At 42.5% G+C, this 23,925-nt stretch overlaps 1 protein-coding gene across 1 annotated transcript; it reads left to right on the forward strand.

Moving 5' to 3' along the window:
• The first annotated feature begins 449 nt into the window (after positions 1-449).
• Positions 450-19,950, forward strand: flii (FLII actin remodeling protein). The gene is made up of 31 exons (XM_034227277.1): positions 450-597; positions 1,794-1,904; positions 2,400-2,471; positions 2,631-2,711; positions 2,831-3,078; positions 3,373-3,476; positions 3,886-4,061; positions 4,286-4,443; positions 4,676-4,760; positions 5,377-5,524; positions 5,931-6,067; positions 6,150-6,257; positions 6,778-6,882; positions 6,987-7,166; positions 8,782-8,864; positions 9,376-9,450; positions 9,618-9,701; positions 9,824-9,995; positions 11,159-11,266; positions 11,358-11,549; positions 12,987-13,085; positions 13,209-13,298; positions 13,862-14,001; positions 15,059-15,293; positions 16,234-16,388; positions 16,469-16,529; positions 16,606-16,734; positions 17,131-17,237; positions 17,577-17,682; positions 17,780-17,845; positions 18,198-19,950. The coding sequence occupies exons 1-31, from the start codon at positions 535-537 to the stop codon at positions 18,330-18,332; spliced, it is 3,813 nt and encodes a 1,270-aa protein (XP_034083168.1). The 5' UTR covers positions 450-534; the 3' UTR covers positions 18,333-19,950.
• The last annotated feature ends 3,975 nt before the right edge of the window (positions 19,951-23,925 follow it).

Raw genomic sequence — 23,925 nt, forward strand, 5'->3', positions numbered from 1 at the left:
AGATTCGTATTAGACTATTACAATTGTCAAACTCAGAAGGCAGCCAGTAATAATACTAATTCAAAATAGGTACATATTGCACAACACTGTGTCCTTGGGCAAGACACTTCACCTGAACTTGCTCCTGTGGGTATTGTCCACAGTGACCATTGCATGTATAAAAAATATGTGTAATGTGTATTTGTAAAGCGCTTTGAGCATCTGGAAAAGCGCTATAATAAATGTAAGGAATTATTATTATTATTATTAACACTGATGTCGTCGCGTTTGTTTGTTTTTCAGCGGTCTTTAATTAAATATGTCAACAATACCGTTTTTATTTCTAGAATTTAGCATGGTTTTCTTGTAATTGTCTTTCAGTCTTGACGATACACACTCCAATACAGTAGGTGGCGGCATGCACCTTAAAACGTTGGTTTGTCGCCCGCCATTAAAACAAACGAAGAAGAAGTGTGCCGCAGCCAGCCACAACCCTCCCTGCCTCTGGTCCAAAATAGACAGTTGAGGGCAGAGCAGCTGATAAAGCAACCAGAAATGGCTTCCACCGGAGTTCTTCCCTTCATCAGGGGGGTAGATCTCAGTGGAAACGACTTTAAAGTAAGTCTTCCAATATGTTTTTGCTGGTATTGAATTCGTCGCGGTTGAACGCGTTGAGCTAGCTAGCTAAAGCTAACCCAAGTTAGACAGTCACAACAGACGGCTAAACTCGCTAAACACTAGCTTAGCTTAACGTCGCTAGCATTGGGCGTTAGCCAGTTGTCAGTTTGACATGGACAAAGTAGCTGTCTGGTTTCCGTCACTAGCCTGTTTCCTGGCATTTGACCACTTTCTATTTAGAGGAATGGGCTGAAAGGGTTCGTTTTCTACTTTGTTATGGGTACATGTTAGCTCATTCTGTGTAGTTTGGGATCTTTAGCTCTAGTTTCAACGTCACATTAGCTAGCAAACTTAGCTTCACTGTTGGCTAACTCTGACTCAAACTTCCCTTCACAACATGTCTCAGCTTTATCAGCGTTTTAGTACAATCACTAACCTACAAGGCCAACAATTCAATACATTTGGTTACAGTTTTAGAGTTTGTTGACTCAATGTCGTCATGGTTGCAGGATTGAAAACAGACACACTTTGTGAGCTTAGTTTGAGAGACTGGAATTAAAAGCAGCCCGACTGACAGCTGAGATCATCTGGCATGTATTCTAACTGTCAGAACTATTTGTGTGCGTAATGCTAGCTGCCATGTTGGTATGAAAATAGTACGAAGCTGGATAAATAACCTTATTGTTAAATGAATGGCTGCTTATATCTACAGTACAGGATGACATCATTTCCTCTGCCTAACTATGAATCATAACGACCGACTGAAAGGTTTCTTATCCCGACTATAAAATACTGCACATCACAGCTAGCTAAATGTCTGCTTTCTAAACTCATGGAGCTGATTTTAAATGACCAAGTTGACTCACAATAAACCAGCAAGGCTGTCAACTTATATCAGGGTTTGTAGGTGCATGCAAGAAATGCACTGTTCTTATTCTTATGGATATACAAGGTTCATATGCTGTGTTTAATACATTTAGCTAAACATATGGTAATTATTTGGAAGAAAAAACTTCAGTTTGAACTTAGATGTGTTAACACTACATCTAAGGGTTTTACACCAACATTTCAGTCTCAAATGATTTAGGTAACCAGACAATGTTGGGTGGGTTTTATTTGCACCCTCCACCAACTTCCTCTCAATTTAACTTTCCAAAGATCTAGCATTGACCTTCCTTTCCTCTCTGTCTTTACAGGGCGGGTACTTCCCCGAGCATGTGAAGTGTATGAGCAGTCTGCGATGGCTGAAGCTGAACAGGACCGGACTGTGTTACCTCCCAGAGGAGCTGGCCTCTCTGCAGAAGCTGGTGAGACCTTCAGGACTGCACTTGAAATCGTAGTTGTCACCTATAGCAACCTATGTTAATGTAATTCCCCAAGCCATCTATACATGCATGGTTGGGAACAGTATTGTTAATTGTTTATATTTAAAGGACTTCACATCAGTAGATTTAGACAACAGTACAACCTCATTTGATAAAACACTCAGCCTTACTTTAGTCCTTCATATCCTTGATAGGATTATCTAATCTGAACCTCCAAAGCTTTACTCAGCAGGCTGCGGTGAAAAGGTGAATAAGATTAGTCTGCTGTCTCAGCAAGGAGTCACAGTGTCTGGGCTGTGTTTATCAGTCTTGATTTGATCCTGTTTTTCGTCGAATCATTCTGTTTAGTGACAAATGAGAATTAGTGCAAGAAGTACGTTGCAAACTGGACATTTATAGAGTGTATTTATGGAGTTATAGATGATATTTTCTTTGTTGGTGCAGTCTGTAAACAAAACCTCTGTTGTTCTTCTTCAGGAGCATCTTTCAGTGAGTCACAACAGCCTGACCACTCTACATGGAGAACTGTCCAGTTTACCCAATCTACGGGTAAGTGACACCCACACGCGCACAAGACAAAGCATGTGGCAATTTCTTACAAGCCATAAGCACTGTACATTTCAATGTGATGCTTTTAATATGGCCCCTTCTCCTCGTGCCAATGTGTAGTTTTTATATTGCCCTAATTGTGTTCCTATATCTGTGCAGGCGGTGGTAGCCAGAGCCAACAACCTGAAAAACTCCGGAGTCCCCGATGACATCTTTCAGCTAGATGACCTCTCTGTGCTGGTATGTAATACTCTCACACAATCCCAATGTATCTGCTTACCAACCCACATCCAACATAACTCTACCTCCCTGACAGTATTGTCTTCAAAAACGCCACATTTCCCCTTATTCTCCTTCAGGACTTGAGTTTCAACCAGCTGACGGAGATCCCCCGGGACCTGGAGAACAGCAGGAACATGCTGGTTCTGAATCTGAGCCACAACAGCATCGACGCCATCCCCAACCAGCTGTTCATCAACCTGACAGACCTGCTGTATCTGGACCTGAGCGACAACAAGCTGGACAGCCTGCCGCCGCAGATGAGACGCCTGGTCCACCTGCAGACGCTCACACTGAACAACAACCCGCTGATGCATGCCCAGCTGCGGTGAGCAGACAGGACTCAGGGCTGCACAATTCATCAAAAATGTGATTGAAATTGCGATATGGACAATATTCAAATTGAAGAAAGCACCGTCTAAATATATGTGTTGTCGTACTGTGAGAAAATACAGGCCTATAAATTGTGTTCTACTTAACAAAACATGTATGTTTGGCATAGATCCTTTAAAAAAAAATGACACCATGATCATTAATATATTTTTTAATGACAATCTGGCAATATCACACCTTTACCTGATTTAACGTTTATTTGTCTCTTTATTTCCGTGTGTGTGAGCAGCCAGCTGCCAGCCATGGTGGCGTTACAGACTCTCCACCTGAGGAACACCCAGAGGACCCAGACCAACATGCCCACCAGCCTGGAGGGCCTGACACACTTAGCAGGTAACACACGTAGATAAACTCACACACACCACTGTCATGTTTTCTTCCAGAGCTTTTTTCGGGGCTTGGCCCATTCTTCTTCTTACGGTTACCTCTTGGCACGGTGGTACATTTTTCACATAGCAGTACAGTCAAAGTAAAACATTTCAGAGTCTTAAACATTCACCACCTGACAGGCAACAGAGAAGCAGTCTTTCTCTCCCCGTGGAAACGATTATTCTCTAACACTATTAGTGGTGCATTGTCAGATGAAAACATAGACATCTTGACCATTGCTACTGACTACTAAGTCATAAGAGAAGTCAATGTTTCAATTGCTAAATTAGGAAACAGATTAGAGGAACACAGTTGCTCTGGGGAAACATCCTCTTACTAACCCGTGTTCCCTCTGTCCTCCCGTCCCTCCCAGATGTCGACCTGTCCGGTAACGACCTGTCCCGCGTCCCCGAGTGTCTCTACACTCTGGGCAGTTTGAAGAGACTGAACCTGAGCAGCAATCAGATCACAGAGCTGTCCCTCTGCATCGACCAGTGGACGCAGCTGGAGACGCTCAACCTGAGCCGCAACCAGCTCACCTCCCTGCCCGTAAGCTCACGGAGAAACACTCACTGCAGCTAGGAGCCGCTGTTTTATCTTTCTGTGTTTAGAACGCTGTGGAGCTGGAGTTGTTGCTACATTTAAGGACACATTTGATTACATTATTTTGGGTGTTTTACTGGGTTATCAATGTGATCTACTTTCTTGCTGGAATCTTACTAGCTTTTGTAACTTGCATTAAATCAACATTTCTCTTGTGTGTCTCTACTCAGTCTGCAATCTGTAAGCTGTCCAAACTGAAGAAGCTGTATGTGAACTCCAACAAACTGGACTTTGACGGGGTGCCTCCGGGCGTAGGCAAACTGTCCAGCCTCACAGAGTTCATGGCTGCCAACAACAACCTGGAACTGATCCCAGAGGGGCTCTGCAGGTGAGCTTTACACACCAACACACACACAGACTGAAGGTGCATTGTTACTCTGATATTTATATTTTCCCCTAAAAGGCTGAGTCTTGATGAAGAAGCATTTATAGCTAAACAACCAAATTCAACAGCTATGTAGAAGTATGCTGGCGGTAGGAGATTCTCTGTACATGGTGAGTTATGTCGACACAAGAGTAATTGGCTATGTTGATACAATATGTGGTTTTGTGTTGTGTAGGTGTGGCAAGCTGAAGAAGCTGGTGCTGAATAAAAACCGTCTGGTAACGCTGCCCGAGGCCGTCCACTTCCTGACTGATTTAGAGGTACAATCACTATTAACTAAAAATGCACTTGTTTCTCCACCAGTCACTGTGGCAGGTTACAGAGCATTTTTTACTGGCCACTCAATTTGAATGTTTCTGCAACTTCTGAACTCTAAGAAACAAAAACATTTCAACACTGAGTCAGTGCTTCCAGACAGTTGAAATATGGAATATATGAGGTCTATTTTTATTTTTTATTTATTTGCCATGGTGTTGGGTGACCTGACATTTAACCTAAATTCCCTGCAAGGTCAAATACTCTGACAGAATTGGATTTAAACAGCATTTATTTTAGGGAAAATTGTAGATTATTTATAGGGTTGATTACTTCATAAAAGTGTCATAAAGTAACTTGTCTCCTGGCTGGAGAGAACATATAACACACTTACATACAATACATTCTAGTTAAAATAGGATGAAGTTGGATAAAGCAAATAGAACTTAATCTGACAGACATAACAACTTCATGAAAAAGACAATAGTCCAGTATATTTTACATTTCGGTAGGAATGCTAATGACAAACAGACCTGGAATGATTGGTGCTCTGTAAGGTCATAATGTTTAGGAAGGGTAAATGCAAATACATGATGATGCAACCCGTTCTTTTGTCTCTAGGTTCTGGATGTGCGTGAGAACCCTAACCTGGTGATGCCTCCCAAGCCGGTGGACCGCGGAGCCGAGTGGTACAACATCGACTTCTCTCTGCAGAACCAGCTGCGTCTGGCCGGGGCCTCGCCGGCGACCGTGGCTGCTGCTGGGGGAGGTACGTGTGTTTACGTCTGTAACTGGAGGAAGAGTTTGGACTTTAATGTTTATAGTATAAGTTCCTTATTTAATATTAAAAAATCATTCACATTTTTTTAAATGAAAACTTCATTAAAATCATCAGAATCAGAATTCTTTCTTTTATCCCAGGCGGACATTTTGTGACAGTTTCTCAATTTTATAACAAAATAAAAGATATATTTTAAAGTAGAATTAAAGTAGATAAAATATTTGTATGAACATAAGAAGTTATATAAACAAATTGCTAATTCTACTACAAAATACAGTATAATATGTATATTTAAAAATATACAGCGATGTGAAAGTCTTAATACGATATTAATGTTGATATCAGTCTGCTGATGCTGAAGTAACTCCTGGTATCTCTGTCTTTATGTTTGCAGGAGCCAGCCCCCGAGACCCCCTGGCGAGGAAGATGAGGCTGAGGAGGAGGAAGGACAGCTCTCAGGACGACCAGGCCAAGCAGGTGCTGAAGGGCATGAGCGACGTCGCTCAGGAGAGGAACAACTTGGAGTCAACGGTAAAGATCAGGAAGGATGGATACAACGTCCAGAGGTTCTTAAACTACCTTCCTACTGTAAACACATCCTTTGGTCCTGCAGGAGAACGGGGAACTGAAGCTCGCCGATCTAAAGGTCCGGCGCTGGGACAAGAGTCTGGAGAAACCGGCGCTGGACTACTCCGAGTTCTTTATGGAGGACGTGGGCCAGGTGAGGGGCACACTTTTACTTACTTAGATTTATCTAAATATCTATTTTATTTATTTGATCTTTTACTTGATTTTAACCTTTAACATATTTTGGACATATTACTGGATTGTTGAACTTCTTATCTTATCAAAATCATTTGTTTTAATTTAACTTCTTGTGTTTATACAAATATGTTAATTTCATTATTTCTTTTGTATTGCCCTTTCTGACTTATTTTCTTCATATACATATTTGTATTATTTTTTATTTGTTTGATCTTTTACTGGACATTTTTATTTCATCTAATAATCATATTTTTTGTTTTATTTCATTCTAAAATTGTGTTTTAAAGGTGCTATATAAATAAACTTGCTTTGCCTAAAATAAACCTGTTTTTCCTCGGGAGAAAAAAAGTATTCTGATTCTGTCCAAGCTACAGCCAACCAACTAAAAGATTGATTATAAAAATGTCAGATAAACATTTCAAGTTTTGCATGGTACAGATATCCGTGTTTATATCTCCTGTTCCCCCGTCCTTCAGGTCCCAGGGGTGTCCGTGTGGCAGATAGAGAACTTTATTCCTCTACAGGTGGACGAAGCTTTCCACAGCAAGTTCTACGAGGCCGACAGCTACATCATCCTCAAGGTGACACATCAAATCAAACAACACAGGATATATATTTCTGTAAACTGTCCTGCACTCTATATGCCAGGACAACTCTCTTACCTCCGTCCTTTGTGAACTTGCAGACCTTCCTGGATGAGAACGGGCAGCTGAACTGGCAGATCTTCTACTGGATTGGTCAGGACGCCACGCTGGACAAGAAAGCCGGCGCCGCCATCCACTCCGTCAACCTGAGGAACTTCCTGGGAGCCGAGTGCAGGACGATAAGGGAGGAGATGGGAGACGAGAGCGAGGAGTTCAGCGCCGTACGTAGACTCAACTGTACAGATGATAGGGGCACACCGATAGGCAGACAGACAATTGAGAGTCAAAGCTTAACACAAAGTAAAACCCCTGTGCTTTACAGTGTAACATTTCAAGATTCAAGGCTTTTATTTACAGTGTAGTTATGACAATGAAAATCTGAGGTCCCAGGCTCCTCCAACAGTGCAACACAATCAAACCGATAATAGTGCAAGTAAATAAAATAGAATATAATAGAAACAGTGCAGAATAGTCTATATACAAGTCATTGGAATATTGATATATATCTAAGTTGCAACCAGATGAATGTTATGGATGTTCTTTCAAAGGTTGAGGTGTTTAAAGGTCCTTACAGTCTATGGCAGTGCTTCTCAAAGTGTGGTCCGCGGACCACTGGTGGTCCGTGAGCGCCCCCTAGTGGTCCGCGAGTATATTGGTAACATTTCACATTTGAAATAAATAAATACATTTAAGTTTTCCGCACTCTCGCGGGAATATCTCCGCAATGGAGCGAGGTTAAGTTTCACTTTCGATGGCATGATAAAGCCCAGGGCAACACCTTCATCACACTTGCTGCCACTTGTTTGTACCATTTTCAGGCGATTTGTAATCTGTTCTAGAAAAACGATGCGATTTTGGATATTTGTGGAGTTAGGTGGTCCACGAGTGTTATTTTATTGGTTAAGTGGTCCTTGTTGTGAAAAAGTTTGAGAAACACTGGTCTATGGTCCTTACACACCAAGCCGATTTCGGCCGTCGATAGATGTCGGGCCGTCGATTCGCCCTACTCAGATTGGTGTGTCCCGCCCCGTCGTGTCTTTACGGCCGTGCCGACACCTTCCGCCGCTTGGCTGTCGGTAAAGGGCCGTCGGCTAAAGAAATCACTCTGATTGGCTGTTCAGCTTAGCGAATCAGTGCATGAGAAGTGAAACGGAAGGGAGGGACCCAAACAAACTATTAAGAAGGCAAATCTGAGACTTCATTTAACTCCAGCTCTCGACACGGGTTCGGGAAAGCCCCGTGAGCTTCTCGCTGTAGAGTGAAAACGCAGTCTGTTCTTCTTCTCTCGGTGTATCACGCAGTCTGTCTTCTGGTTGTTGCCTCTTTTGAATGACGAATCCACACTACCGCCGCCTGCTGGTAAGGAGAGTTATTGCCACTCACGCATGCACAGTTCGTACGTGCAACTTGGCCGTCGGCTGAAGTCTTTGCGGTGTGTTCCAGTGCGACACATGGCCAAGACGCAGAGACGCGAGGCGACACAACAGTCGTGTTCTTTTGGTGTCAGTTTGGTGTGTACGCCCCTTAACAGTCTTATGGCCTGTGGGAGGAAACTGTCCCTGAGTCTGGTGGATTTAGTCCGGATGCTTTAACACAATGTTTGTAAAATCCATTTTCTTTATTGGATGGAGTACGATACGATATACTTTATTGTCCCTGTAAGGAAATGTGTTCTGGACTCCGTCCTGCAGTTCCGCGTACATGTACATATACAAACATAGTGGACATTAAGAGACATACACATATCATCAGTCATACACCGTTTGAACAAACACAGACGCACATACTGACAATGGCGACCTATTGAGTACGAGACTGTTTTCTGTCTGCGTGCAGGTGTTTAACAATGAGATCTCCTACATCGAGGGAGGAACAGCCAGCGGCTTCTACACTGTGGAGGACACCAGCTATCCTATCAGGTGAGATGTACGAGACTTGTTTTTCAAATGCGTCTTTGTTATTTCCATTCTTTATGTCTTTCGAGGCGAGGAACAGAAGCGCCGTGAGGCAAGTTAGAGAAATGGAAGAACCTGGATCCATAACTCTGATCAAAATGCTTTTCAGGGTATCCTTTTATCTTCCGTAAAATTGTGAAACTTGTTTGGGTAAAGAGTTTAATGTTTCAAAGTTACATATATAAATCATCTTGCAGGCTAATGGTAACTGCCAGTTGCTTCATTACTCATCACTGTCAGCCTGTTGTGGCCAACATGAGTATTACAACAACAATCTCCACCAACAAAACGTGTTCCCTAAAAATAGATATATCATTTCTCTTTGCTTTTATATGTTATCTTGTCGGAGATTATTCATTTGGAGTCTGAATACATTTAGTCAGATTAAAGCGGTAGATGTTGTGATGTGAACTTTTGTGTCTGTTGGTCTGAAAACATTTTGAATGAGGAATTAAATATTGTTTTTGTCCAACAGGTTGTACAGAGTTTACGGCAAGAAGAACATCCGACTGGAGTCTGTCCCGGTGAAGGCCTCCTCGCTCGACCCACGGTAACTCTCACACACTTCCTGCCTACACTCACACTCTTATGACGGAGGGTATATGATGCTGAACACATTTTAAAGCCCTGTGATATTAGATACATTTTGATTTGATCCCTTTCTATTTGACATTAACTGTAGTTAGTTTTTGATTGTTTTTGTTTTGTTTATGGCAGGTTTGTCTTCCTGTTGGACAGTGGACCAGACATCTTTATCTGGAGAGGAGCCAACGCGACTCTGAGCGGCACCACGAAGGCCAGGTAGGACACAAAGCAATTAGAAACACAAACATTTCGACGGAAGGCAAATCTAAAGCCATAAAAACGACATACTTGTAGTTCAGCGAAGCGTCAAAGTGTGTGCGCATTGTTTCATCCTGCAGGTTGTTTGCAGAGAAGATCAACAAGAACGAGCGTAAGGGCAAGGCGGAGATCACGACCCTCTCTCAGAACCAGGAGCCCCCGGGCTTCTGGGAGGTTCTGGGAGGACAACCGGAGGAGATCAAGAAACACGTTCCGGACGACTTCTCTCCCGTCAGACCCAAACTCTACAAGGTGAGCGTTTGAACGGCAGCGCTGCTTCAGCATGGTGTCAGCGTGGTGCTCCTGCAGTGTGGGTGTAACGGCTCAGAGCTCTAGGAGGTGTGTGGGATTCACTGTGGAGCTTTCTGCTTGATCTCAAAGTCACTGTTTCTGTAAACCCATGATGATGTGCAGGATGTGGGATGGACTGAACCACAAACAGTCCCATTGAAATATGACTGGAATCAAAGAGGTTCATTTCACATTAGTTGTTACTTAAAACTAGTACTTTTTTTAACTTTAATACATGATGGCAGACGAGTCAAAATGTTGTCTAAATGATGGCAATGGTTACAATCGGAACAGTTCTTTAGCTCCAAATGAAATGATGTTTATTGATTATGCCTTGCTGTTTGTAGTGAGTATTTCAATGGGTTACATTCCCTACTTAAAATGGCTTCTTACGGTAACAAATCATTTATCTTGTGAGGGTCTAGGACCTGAGCGTTGAAATGAATCTATACATGTTTTGCTAATTAGACGAGGCCCTTTCTTACACACCTTTCTACTGAAATAGACTTGCAAATTATTTAGAAAAGAAATAAAAAGTCCATCAAAAACGCCGTTGCAGGAAATATGACCTTTAGTTAAAGGTGGGGTCATTTTGGAGAAACCGGCTCGAGTGCGCGAGAATTTGAAAATACACAGCCGGAACAAATCTGCCACTTCCTCACAGAGCCCCTCCTCCAACACACACGAACGCGCACATGACCAATGAGGGCACGAGATCAGTTAGTGCACAGATGGAAGGCTGACAGGCAGGTAGGCCATCCAGTTACTTTAGCCGGCTCAGATGATTGGTCGTGCTTTTCACAGCGCCACGGCTTCCACTGATGAAATGTTGTTATGTATTTTTTTTTTGTCAAAGCGCTTCAGATATTCATTGCTATCGGGATGTTAAGAGCATTCCATGGAATATAACAAAGTGTATCTCGAGCCGGTTTCTCAAACTTACCCACCCCACCTTTAACTCTTGCAGAAACAATAAAAAAGGGTTTATTAGAACTATCAAAAAGTCTCTAGAGCGTGATAACACGTTAAGCAACATGACGGGGGCAGCATGACGACAGATATCATCGCCCAGCAGGAAGTTACAGTTCTCTGATGTTTTGTTTCTTGTGTATCCTGTCCTGCAGGTGGGCTTGGGTCTGGGCTACCTGGAGCTGCCTCAGATCAACTACAAGCTGTCCGTGGAGCACAAAGACCACAAGATCAAACTGGACACTCAGCCGGAGCTCAGACTGGTAACTTTATGTGCTAAAAACACGACTTTTTGAAATATTGCCATTTAAAAAGTCAATATCTGATTCCACGTTGTCCCTCTCGTGTCCCCAGGTGCAGTCCCTGCTGGACACTAAGGGCGTGTACATCCTGGACTGCTGGTCCGACGTCTTCATCTGGATCGGGAGGAAGTCTCCTCGTCTGGTCCGAGCCGCCGCCCTGAAGCTGGGCCAGGAGATCTGCTCCATGCTGCACCGGCCCAAACACGCCTCGGTCACCCGCAACCTGGAGGGCACCGAGTGCCAGGTAACAATAATAATAAAAAAGCTTTATTTATGCAGCACTTTTCATACAACACACGCAGCTCAAAGTGCTTTACAAAGTGACACAAAAAACAAACCACAAGAAATTCCCTTCAGATGATTTGTTAAGAACTTTAAAAGGTACATGCAGCAAATATAACATTTATCAGGTTAGTAGACACAAGGAAGTCAAACGTATGATAATGAAAATAAATAATGGTTTCTCTCTGACAGATAAGACACAAGACGACTGAGTCGATGCAACAATATCAAATATAAAATCATTTTGTTAACACTTCTCACTCACTGCTGCAGGGACTGGGGAGTGAAGGTGGTGGGACGGCACAACCCCTTCTTAAAACTCAATAACATCCACCTGCTTTACATGCTGTCTCATGGCGGTATCTAGGGCTGCACGATATTGGAAAAAACGTACATTGTGATTTTCCCTGCGATATGAAAACATACAGGAATTGAAAAAAAGACAGTTTTTTTTTTGTCCGCAAACCATCCTTTCTTGAACTTTAGTGCGATACAATTGGTATTTGTTTAACTATATTTAACCGGATGAAGGATTTTAGTCACGGACGTCTGGATCTTAAGTTATCAGAGCAACAAGCTGAGCTAGCTCGGTTAGCATGCGCTGGAGAAACACATGAAACGACTGTGTTTTGACCTTTAATCCCCGGGTCCGGTTGCTTTGGAGATGTGATTGTGATTGGTGGTTTGAGGTCACTCACTCAAGTACCCCTGACATGAGAGCCGTGCGAGTTTTCCTTTTGAAGCAAGCAGTAAAATAATTGTAACATGACGTGTTTGAGTTAATTTGCTTACTCAGCATCGCACGTCCTAAAAAAAAAATATATTACATTTTTTTTTTTTATAAATCGCACGTTATGCACTTTCTAGGAAACGGCTTTCTCTAAAGTGAATGGATGATAACAGAAAGACACTGTGCACCGTTACAAGAAGGAAGAATACATATCATGAAACTTTGGAAATACTTTATAAAATGTGCCTGCGTTATTATTCATGTCAAATTCAGTGCAAAAATAATTATATTTAGTTGACCTCCTTTTTCTGCACAGTTCAACCCGTTATACCTCATTTTAGTTTCTTAAATCATCCAACTTTAATTCTGTTTATTTATAATGTGTATTCTATAGACATACTCTGTAGATATATACCTTTCACTGTTGATATGTGTATATTTACATATTTGATATGTCTGACCCTTGTTTACATGCTACCGTGACAACAGTTTCCCACAGTGGGATCAATAAAGTAAATCTAATCTCCTCCTCCTCCTCCTCCTCCTCCTCCTCCTCCTCCTCCTCCTCCTCCTCCTCCTCCTCCTCCTCCTCCTCCTCCTCCTCCTCCTCCTCCTCCTCCTCCTCCTCCTCCTCTTCCTCCTCCTCCTCCTCCTCCTCCTCTTCCTCAGGTGTATAAGTCTAAGTTTAAGAACTGGGATGACGTGCTGAAGGTGGATTACACCAGAGCAGCTGAGACCGTCCAGCAGAAAGACAACCTGCAGGGCAAGGTCAGCGATACAAAGGGTTTCAAATACATCACACTGGTTGGATATCGAGCACTGACATGTTGCAGGAGCTCTTGCCTGTGTCTGGTATCAGAGTGATGATGGTCTCTCTGTGTTTCCTCTCAGGTGAAGAAGGACGCAGAGCAGAAGGATAAGATGAAGGCCGACCTCACCGCCCTCTTCCTCCCCCGGCAGCCCGCCATGGCCCTCACTGAGGTAACAACATGGCTATTGTTGTTTTGTTTCTTCCCATTAACTGTCAAGTGGGAACTAAGTCTTATTTTGTGCGTTTTTGTGTTTCGCTCAAATGATTGGTCGTGCTTTTTGCAGCGCCACGGCTTCCACAGATGATGTTTTATGTATTTATTTTTAAAGCATTTCATGTATTCATTGCTCTCGGGATGTTAAGAGCATTCCATGGAATATAACAAAGTGTTTCTGAAGTGAATTACCTACCCCACCTTTAAGTTGTGCATACCATGAACGGAACAAATACAAATCAATCAATGTTTATTTATATAGCCCAATATCACAAATGTTACTTTTGTCTCAGTGGTCTTCACAGTGTGTACAGAATATCAGTATGACAATACGACACCCTCTGTCCTTAGACCCTCTGTCCTTAGACCCTCTGTCCTTAGACCCTCACATCGTACGAGGAAAATGAAATTAAATGTTCATTTCCACTGACTCATTTAATAGTTGAGTTACTCACACCTGAAGACCTTCTTTGAGGCTGAGGTCTCTCCTGGCTCACATGTCTCTCCCTCTGTGTGCAGGCTGAAGGTCTGATGGAGGAGTGGAACGAGGACCTGGACGGGATGGAAGGGTTTGTGTTGGAGGGGAAGAAGTTCGCCCGCCTGCCTGAGGAAGAGTTCGGTCACTTCCACACGCAGGACTGCTACGTCTTCCTCTGCAGGTAGGACATGTGACTGTGGGGAGCCAATCAGAGCCTCTGATGGACCAACAATGGCCAAACACTCCCGAAAAGCTTATAATTAACAATGTAGAAATAATACTTGGTCGTTTTTTTTACTATTTTCCAAAAGATTTAGTTTTCCCCCAATTATTTTCCCATCTAGGTAAAATACATGCTATTGTCCAGGTTTCCACTTAATAGCAAACAATGAGACTACCCTTATAAAGGATTCATAATTAGGTTATGAATTAGGTTGTAAACACTTTAGTAATCATTAAGAACCCTTTATAAACCAGTTCTAACATAGTGTTCATACATCAGCACAGGCTCACTATTTGGCAGGATGACTAAGCCTTATATTGGCTACTTAGCGAGAATCAACTCAGTGAACAACAGATACCAAGGAGGCTGGCTGATGAAGGAGACGAAGAAGCCAATATAAGACTTAGCAGCACAGATATATGTGGGCTCACTATTTGGCAAGCAACCGGTCACAGTTGCCCTGTTTATCTCATGTCTTATAAAAGCTTAATGATTTATAAAGTGTTCACAACCTAATTAATAAATGAATGACAAACTATTGGTAAACCCTTTATACGGGTAGTCTTATTTAAAGTGGTACCAAAATATGTAACTTAGTGAAATTGGAAAATAGTAATAGTTTATAATTGTACGATACCTTTTTGCCCTCGGAGCAACACAAACAGAAAGGAGCCATAGCCTTTAGAAAGATCTTGGTTTCTTTTTAAAACTTAGTTTATTGGGTTTTTTCAACAGCATACAGTTATTCTATCAGAGCATGTATCAAAAGTAGGTCAACACATGTTCACTTTATAGAAACATAGGTAGAGTAACAATGTAAATACTGCTTAACACCAGGGCAAACTAAATGCCACACAGACAGAAGACAAACAGACATACAAAAACAGACAAACAAATAAATAGAAAACCAGTCGGCTAAAACCAAAATGTCAATAATAAACAATAGGGAGATGTTGGTTTCTGTGTCCTGTCAGAGCGAGTCAGTCTCTCTCTAACCCCGCTCTGCCTCCTTCAGGTACTGGGTGGCTGTGGAGTACGAAGACGAGGAGAAGGGGAAGGGGAAGAAGGGGGGTGAGGGCGCTGAGGGGGAGAGCGCCGCAGCAGCTGAGGAAGAGGAGAAGCAGCCTGAGGAAGACTTCCAGTGCGTGGTGTACTTCTGGCAGGGCAGGCAGGCCTCCAACATGGGCTGGCTCACCTTCACCTTCTCCCTGCAGAAGAAGTTCGAGAGCCTCTTCCCCGGAAAACTCAAGGTATGGGAGCGGGTCTGAACGCACTCGTGGACAACGGAAATCCCGCTCTGTTGTTGTCTATGCCGGTTTTTCTGCAAGTGTTGTTCCTATGTTTATTAACCTGTAAAGAAAGGGGAACAAAAAGATGGAGATAGAAATACCTCATTTTGAGTTATTTAGACAGTTAACACTTTTCATGTCTTGCTACATGAGAATAGATCATATTTGTGTTATTATGGGAGAATTATTATTCTCGTGGTACTGCTGCCTTATTGAGCATATTAAGACCAACACTCATGTACAACAACTTCCTTACTTGCAATGGTCACGGAGAGACACCGCAGGTCTTTCCTTCCTGCAGCGGCCGGACTATACAACCAGCACAGCCCCTAGTTTACCCCCACACACACACACACACACACACACACACACACACACACACACACACACACACACACACACACACACACACACACCGCAGCACAGACTATATCAACCCTTGCTGTTAAATACCAACCACCTATGTGCAATATGTGCTAGATGTGCAATATATAGATGCCGTTAATAACTGTAATATATACCTGGCTTTTTTTAATTATGTAACTTTTTATTTTTGTATTATATATTTTTTTTAATTATATCATAACTTAGTACTTTTTTAAAATGCATGTCACATATTTAACACATGTAACATTAAGCTGCTCTTTTTCCTGCTGTAACTACGCATATGATTCTGATAAATAAGCACTAATTAGACGGTTATTGAGGAACAACTCGACTAATGGCCTTTTACTAGAATAAGGCGTTAATAAGTGTTTAATGCTGACTATTAAAGAGCTAATATGAATGTTAATGAACAACTAGTTGATGGTGAATTTGTGTACCTTAATAGAAAGGGTTACCGGAAACCCTGCTCTGAGCGTATAGTGAATCGTTAACCCTCTCCCTCCTCGCTGCTCAGGTGGTGCGGATGACTCAGCAGCAGGAGAACCTCAAGTTCCTGTCGCACTTCAAGAGGAAGTTCATCATCCACAAAGGGAAGAGGAAACAGAAGCTGGACGCCGCCCAGCCCTCGCTCTACCACATCCGCACCAACGGCAGCGCACTCTGCACCAGGTACACCCAGCTCTGAGAGCAGCTGTTATCAAAGCACAGCACCACTGTCTGCAGAACTTCATTTCTTTGATCTCTCTCAGGACGATCCAGATCGGAACAGATTCCAGCAACCTCAACTCGGAGTTCTGCTTTGTTCTCAAGGTTCGGTTCTCCTCCTACGTTGTACTGTTTATGAAAAGGGTTCTTCTGGTTCCTGTATAACAGTTGGTTTCTGCAGGTACCGTTTGAGAGCACAGACAATCAGGGCATCGTGTACACGTGGGTGGGCCGAGCCGCGGACCCCGACGAGGCCAAGCTGTCCGAGGACATCATGAACAGCATGTTCGACAACACGTACAGCAAACAGGTACTCGTGAGGTGCCTGTGTGCTTCATTCAACTCCTTTATTATAATGAATGTTTCTTTGTTATTCTGTGAAGCTTCTAATGCTCGACAAAGGTCAAGGGTCAATCCCACACACACGCTCTGTCGCTCCTATATCATCACAACTCCTTTCATTGCTTTGCTTAAACTTCAAATACTCTCACTTTTAAATTCCAATTAAAGACATTTTAATGATTTGCTAGAGCCGTAGTGAAACGTTTAAAACTGTCAACATTTTAAACTCTAAATAAAACATTATTGACGTCATAAAATGTGACGATAGATATAAAAAGCTTCTCTACTTTATCTCTCTCCAGATTTGAGAAAGATACTTAGGTGTCTGTTTGTTGTCAAACTGAAGATTCAATTTGTCTCCTAGGTAATAAATGAGGGGGAGGAGCCAGAGAACTTCTTCTGGGTGGGGATTGGCTCTCAGAAAGAGTACGATGAAGACGCAGATTATATGAAGCGCGCTCGGCTCTTCAGGTGAGTGCACATCATCTCTAGGTATTATGTACTTATTATGGGAGGCGTGTGGCGCAGTGGAGTGTGCGTTGGTCACAGGTTCAAACCCCACTGCAGTCAGCATGTCGTCGTGTCCCTGAGACACTTCACCCCAAAGTGCTCCTGTGGGGATTAAGTCGCTTTGGATAAAAGCGTCTAACAGGTGATGCAATGGTTTATAAAAGTGCGACCTATAAATTGATATGAAGTTGAATCTGCTTCGTTCTCAATGCCACCGTCTTTTGTCTCCTTCCTCCTCCTCATTTCATCAACTGTTAACTTCCCAATGGTTTATTTGTCTCCCCTCCCTCCCTCCCTCAGGTGTTCCAATGAGAAGGGATATTTCTCCGTGTCGGAGAAGTGCTCGGACTTCTGTCAGGACGACCTGGCTGACGATGACATCATGTTGCTGGACAACGGGAAGGAGGTAACAGCCCATCTTAAATCTGAGTGATGGACTAATTCCTTTCATCTGTAACCATTAACTGTTTGTGTTTGTGCGTCACTTCCTGTTCCTCCCTCAGGTGTACATGTGGGTCGGCACTCAGACCAGCCAGGTGGAGATCAAGCTGAGTCTCAAAGCCTGCCAGGTGAGTGAGAAGCTGTGATTTAGTTAGTGTGGAAAACTGGGTTCAAACAATAGGCGAGATTATGTATCTAGCACCGTTCAACAGAAGCTCATTCAAAGTGCTTTACACAAATGAAAGACTTTAAGAAACGTATTATAAAATGGCAAAGATAATTAAAAGTGACGGACCCCCCTTTGGAAAACGTTAACCTGCAACCCAATATTCTGAAAGTTCTACGGATCCTGGCCGTATTGTGTAGCGTATCAAATGTATTTGCTCCCAGACATTCATGTGGCTCGCTAGTTTTGGACCCCATCTGTAGTGAAAAGGTTCTGCTGTCATCCTCATCTCACTGACTTCCCCCCCCCTGCAGGTTTACATCCAGCACATGCGCTCGAAGGAGGCGGAGCCGCCCAGGAAGCTGCGTCTGGTGCGGAAAGGAAACGAGCCACACTGCTTCAGCCGCTGCTTCCACGCCTGGGGGGCGTTCAAAACCCAGCTCGCATAGACACACCCACAACGCTCACACATGCTTCAAATCTATCCGCTGCCATGTCATCTTCTTCCAGTAAGATGATGTCTTTGCCTAAGCCGGCTTTATATGAGCTCTTATTGCCCCCCCCCCTCTCCTCTTGCCAAAAACAGATTTTAAAGTTCAGCTTAAGCTTCAAAAAGTTCTTCTGGTCAAGAAGCCGTTTCTCGTCGTTGGGACAAACTGCAAAATATCACTTTTTTTTCCTACAAGCTTTTTTGGCAGCGTCTGAATCGTGGTGTTGAATGAGAAGTGATGTTTGAGAGGAAGTACAGACATATCGATCTGTTCTGCTGCGTGGGCTAACGTTCCACCTCCATGCTCCGTTTAGCCCAATGGAAGCAGTTTTAGGCAGATACAAGTTTTACTGTTGTTGTTGCGTCAGAGGGGCAGAGATGGTGTATTTGTGTAGGCAGACCTGAGAGTTGGCATCGAAAGGGCGTTCAAGACAAAAAGCTAACAGATTGGATTATTGTGGAAAACACACATTTGGTTGGTTAGTAGTCTCATTTAGGCACTTGTTATCAGCTGCGTTATCGCATTCAGCTATTTAGTGAACTAAACGTGAACGTGTGTACCACAGACCTCGTTTCAGGCGTCTAACCAAACACGCTGATTTTGTGACGAGCAAACAGGAAATCGCCAACTCATTACCTGGTCTTAGGATTCATTCCTGACGAAACAGAAAACGGCACGAAGAGTTTTTCTGAGGAATGTCTGTTTTTACATATAAATGTCTGTTTGTCTGATACTGGTATGTTTGTATGTTTGCCCCGCCTTCATTGAAATGGGGACGGCTGATTGGCCACCTCTAACTTCTCTCATGTAAAGATTCTTCATTCTTAAAAAGTTGAGTTTATTTGGCCAAAGAGATGTTAAACAAAGGGTCGTATCCTATGTTTAATTTAAGGGACAGATGTTTAAAAGTGCAATCGGCAGAGATATTGAAACTAAATATAACTGTATTCTTCTACGACACACGCTGCGTTCAACTTGTCAAATGTTTATTTTCTTGCTATTCTGGAGCGAAGAGGACAAGAAAAGCTAGTTTCTTTCCAAATGTAGTCTAATGATGTTTGATTCTACAGGTTTAGAAGTTAGACATTTCAGTCGGACATCGATGTTTAAACGTTGCTTTCTTTTTCAAATATCTTGTTTTGTAAACTTTAAGATCTGCAGACTTTAATGGGAGATGCTCTGCAGCATATAAGAGACATATCTTAGTGACTTCTGGTTCCACTGGTCTCAAATCAGTAGTTTATGTTGAAGGGTTTACAGATGAGTTATGATCAGTTTCTAGATCAGTGTCTCCAGGGTCAATATTTAAAGGAAACCTGCTGCGGTGATCATGTGACCTGTGTCGAGTTCAGGCATTGGTCCAAACCACATATCTACGTAACATATTCTCTAAATGGCTGCAACTACCATCGTTTTGTTTCTTTATACTTTATTTTGTGGGGTGAATCGTATGCCTGGTAGCGTGTTTGAGTCCTCTACATATATGGATGTGTGTATATGAATATGTGCACATGCTTCTGATGCCACTTGCAGATGCTTTATTTATGTATTTTATATTAAAATAAAATTTCACATGTTTTTTTGTCATCTGGCCTTATTTTTGCACTGTTTTCATATCTGTTGGGAAAGGTCTGGTTTATCACTTTAATGACAAACTTACCATGACTTTTACAAATATAATATACTTTATTTGACCTTAAGGACCTTTTATAGTATGCCTTTTTATGCCAGACCAATGCCAAAACACTAACTTTTTCCTGTCATGCTACTATGACTATCATTCAGATGTTTTTGAAGTACTATAGTATACTAAGTATCACAAACCTTTTCTACATAGACAATTTTTAAATGTTCTTATTGTATTTGACATACTTTACAGTGACTGCCTTATAATATGTTCCACCTCCTAAACTGACTTACGTAGAATGTTTAAGTACCTGTATTTACATTTATGCTACCTTGTACTTCTACTCCACTACAGTTCAAAGCTAAATCGTGTACTTTTACTTCACTACATTTATTTAATACCTTAGTTACTTTACAGATTTGGATTAATGATGTGAAATATAATCAAGTCTTATGCTGTTTTTCATCAATATATAATAGTTCTCAGATATATACAAAACATGTCTCTTGCTGATTGGCTAATGGTTACACAAGACAACACATCGTCATAAAGTGGGCAAAATCTGATCAGCTCATTTTCAGACAGGTTTTTATAGAAATGGATCAAAAAGAGAGAGAATCTTTGTTCCTGAAACTTTCAGAGTCTCTTTCCACAGAGGGGAAACATGTTGATGTAGAAGAGACATGAAGAAGAGGGGACACATGTTGATGTAGAAGAGACATGAAGAAGAGGGGACACATGTTGATGTAGAAGAGACATGAAGAAGAGGGGACACATGTTGATGTAGAAGAGACATGAAGAAGAGGGGACACATGTTGATGTAGAAGAGACATGAAGAAGAGGGGACACATGTTGATGTAGAAGAGACATGAAGAAGAGGGGACACATGTTGATGTAGAAGAGACATGAAGAAGAGGGGACACATGTTGATGTAGAAGAGACATGAAGAAGAGGGGACACATGTTGATGTAGAAGAGACATGAAGAAGAGGGGACACGTGTTGATGTAGAAGAGACATGAAGAAGAGGGGACACGTGTTGATGTAGAGGAGACATGAAGAAGAGGGGACACGTGTTGATGTAGAAGAGACATGAAGAAGAGGGGACACGTGTTGATGTAGAGGAGACATGAAGAAGAGGGGACACGTGTTGATGTAGAAGAGACATGAAGAAGAGGGGACACGTGTTGATGTAGAAGAGACATGAAGAAGAGGGGACACGTGTTGATGTAGAAGAGACATGAAGAAGAGGGGACACGTGTTGATGTAGAGGAGACATGAAGAAGAGGGGACACGTGTTGATGTAGAAGAGACATGAAGAAGAGGGGACACATGTTGATGTAGAAGAGACATGAAGAAGAGGGGACACGTGTTGATGTAGAAGAGACATGAAGAAGAGGGGACACGTGTTGATGTAGAAGAGACATGAAGAAGAGGGGACACGTGTTGATGTAGAAGAGACATGAAGAAGAGGGGACACATGTTGATGTAGAGAGACATGAAGAAGAGGGGACACATGGTGATGTAGAAGAGACATGAAGAAGAGGGGACTAATGTTGATGTAGAAGAGACATGAAGAAGAGGGGACACATGTTGATGTAGAAGAGACATGAAGAAGAGGGGACACATGTTGATGTAGAAGAGACATGGAGAAGAGGGGACACATGTTGATGTAGAAGAGACATGAAGAAGAGGGGACACATGGTGATGTAGAAGAGACATGAAGAAGAGGGGACACATGTTGATGTAGAAGAGACATGGAGAAGAGGGGACACATGTTGATGAAGAAGAGACATGAAGAAGAGGGGACACATGTTGATGTAGAAGAGACGTGAAGAAGAGGGGACACATGTTGATGAAGAAGAGACATGAGGAAGAGGATTTTGCATAATAGGTGACCTTTAAAGAAACTTCAGTTACACCTGGAGTAAATTCACAAGCTACCCTGCAGTAGTCATCATTACTAGCTGCACCTTTACCAGCTTTGATAACACTTTAATTATAAAACATATTATCCTGGACCAATCTGCACAATGACTACTTTTACTTTTGGTACTTTAAGTACATTTTGATGATACTATTTTTACTTGAGGAACATTTTAAATACAGGACTTTTACTGTAACAGAGTATTCCTACACTCTGGTACTTCTACTTAAGTACAAGATCTGAGTACTTCTCCCACCAACACATTATACACAATGAATTTCTGTAGAGTAAATAAGTTTATTAACATTCACAATTCATCAGCCAAAACGCTAAATGACCCAATTAAAATCCTACACACAACTTATTGACAAAGTAGAAAGAAATTCATCTTAATGTGAATCGTGCCAGCTGTAGCATCGAGAGGTTAAGTGTGTGTGTGTCAACCAGAGCACAAAAACAAGCTAACACAAACGTTTTAAAAAGAGCGTTAACATGATTCCTACCTGATGAGCTACACGAGTTAGTAGTGAGGTCCCTTTTTTCTTTTTACTGACGTGATCAAAAAGCTGGAATACCGAGCGGTTTTTAGGCTACGACTACACACTGTCTATCGTCGGCTCTCTTCTGTAAACCTGGGTATAGATACTGTATGGATTTTTCTTTTTACACAGTAAAACGTTTTTTTAAAAGGGTTAAAAACACTGGTGATCAAAGCTCTGCATCTAAGCCAATATTACCCAGAATGCACCGATTCACAGAAACCCTTAAAGACCTCTCCTGGGCGCATGGTAGTACACAGTACGTTACACTTAGCATTCAGCCTGACTTCGCTTCCCTCGCCACTTCCCTGAGTCCCGTCAAAAAGATTTCAGATGATGGAGGATCTGCATTTAACACATTCTGTACCTTCGTCCGATTACTGCTGTTCTGTTCTTTAATCATGATTTTACCTAACAACAACAACAACAACAGTCACATTGATCTCTGAGCTCTTCTGTCCACATTTTTGCCTGATAAAAACGAATTTAATGGAATTATACTGAAGGTTTGAGAATGCGTTTGCAACTCAGGCCATGCGTTTAGCAATCAAGGTATTTCAAAAATATTATTTCACCTAAATCTGCTCTTCTACTTCAAACCTAGTACCGCTTTCCCTTTGAAATCTTTTTCTACTCCCTTTCTGTTAGTCATTCAAATATCTTTCTCCAAAAGCCATACAAACATATGCATCCATCTTTGTATTACAAAACGCCTTCATCCTCCTAGTCCTTTCCTTTCTACATTATCAACACTTTGTGGTGATGTGCTTGTGTTTGATAACATATCGGCTCATTTGATGGCACATAAGAGGCGGAGAAAATACATTAATCAGCCTTCAAATATTCAAATACTTCATTTGCTAGTCTTACTCTCTTTAAATCTACACCGCTCCCTTCCTGCTGGGTTCCCTCATCTCATAAACACGGGTCATGCGTTAGCGCGAGGAATCATTTGAGCACCAATTCCAGTTCAGACTGTTGGGGAAACATCAGACTGATCCCAGCACACCAAGGAACTCTGGGTAGGAAATGCGTGAAAACATGGAAATGTCACCGTTAAGTCTCCAATGCAGGATGTAACAGCTGTTTCCTGAAGGCTGCAGTCATTTCGTCCCATAACCATCGAGTCACAACGAGAAGAAGGGCCAGGGAGGAAGGATGGAGACAAGATGGACGACGGAAGGTTTTCAGTGCTCGATATCCAGATAATCCTCCACTAATCCATCCAGCCTCTCCCTGCCAGGTGAGGCTGTCTCTCCAGCCTCTCCCTGCCAGGTGAGGCTGTCTCTCCAGCCTCTCCCTGCCAGGTGAGGCTGTCTCTCCAGCCTCTCCCCCTGCCAGGTGAGGCTGTCTCTCCAGCCTCTCCCTGCCAGGTGAGGCTGTCTCCAGCCTCTCCCTGCCAGGTGAGGCTGTCTCTCCAGCCTCTCCCTGCCAGGTGAGGCTGTCTCTCCAGCCTCTCC

This window comes from Gymnodraco acuticeps, unplaced genomic scaffold, assembly GCF_902827175.1.
Source record: "Gymnodraco acuticeps unplaced genomic scaffold, fGymAcu1.1, whole genome shotgun sequence".
Taxonomy (NCBI): domain Eukaryota; kingdom Metazoa; phylum Chordata; class Actinopteri; order Perciformes; family Bathydraconidae; genus Gymnodraco; species Gymnodraco acuticeps.

Bases quoted from the DNA above. Each gene is read 5' to 3' on its own strand.
- flii (XM_034227277.1), top strand. From the start codon at position 535: ATGGCTTCCACCGGAGTTCTTCCCTTCATCAGGGGGGTAGATCTCAGT. The intron at 17,238-17,576 runs GTGAGTGCACAT...TCCCTCCCTCAG, and splicing joins AAGCGCGCTCGGCTCTTCAG to GTGTTCCAATGAGAAGGGAT. The intron at 17,683-17,779 runs GTAACAGCCCAT...TTCCTCCCTCAG, and splicing joins TGCTGGACAACGGGAAGGAG to GTGTACATGTGGGTCGGCAC.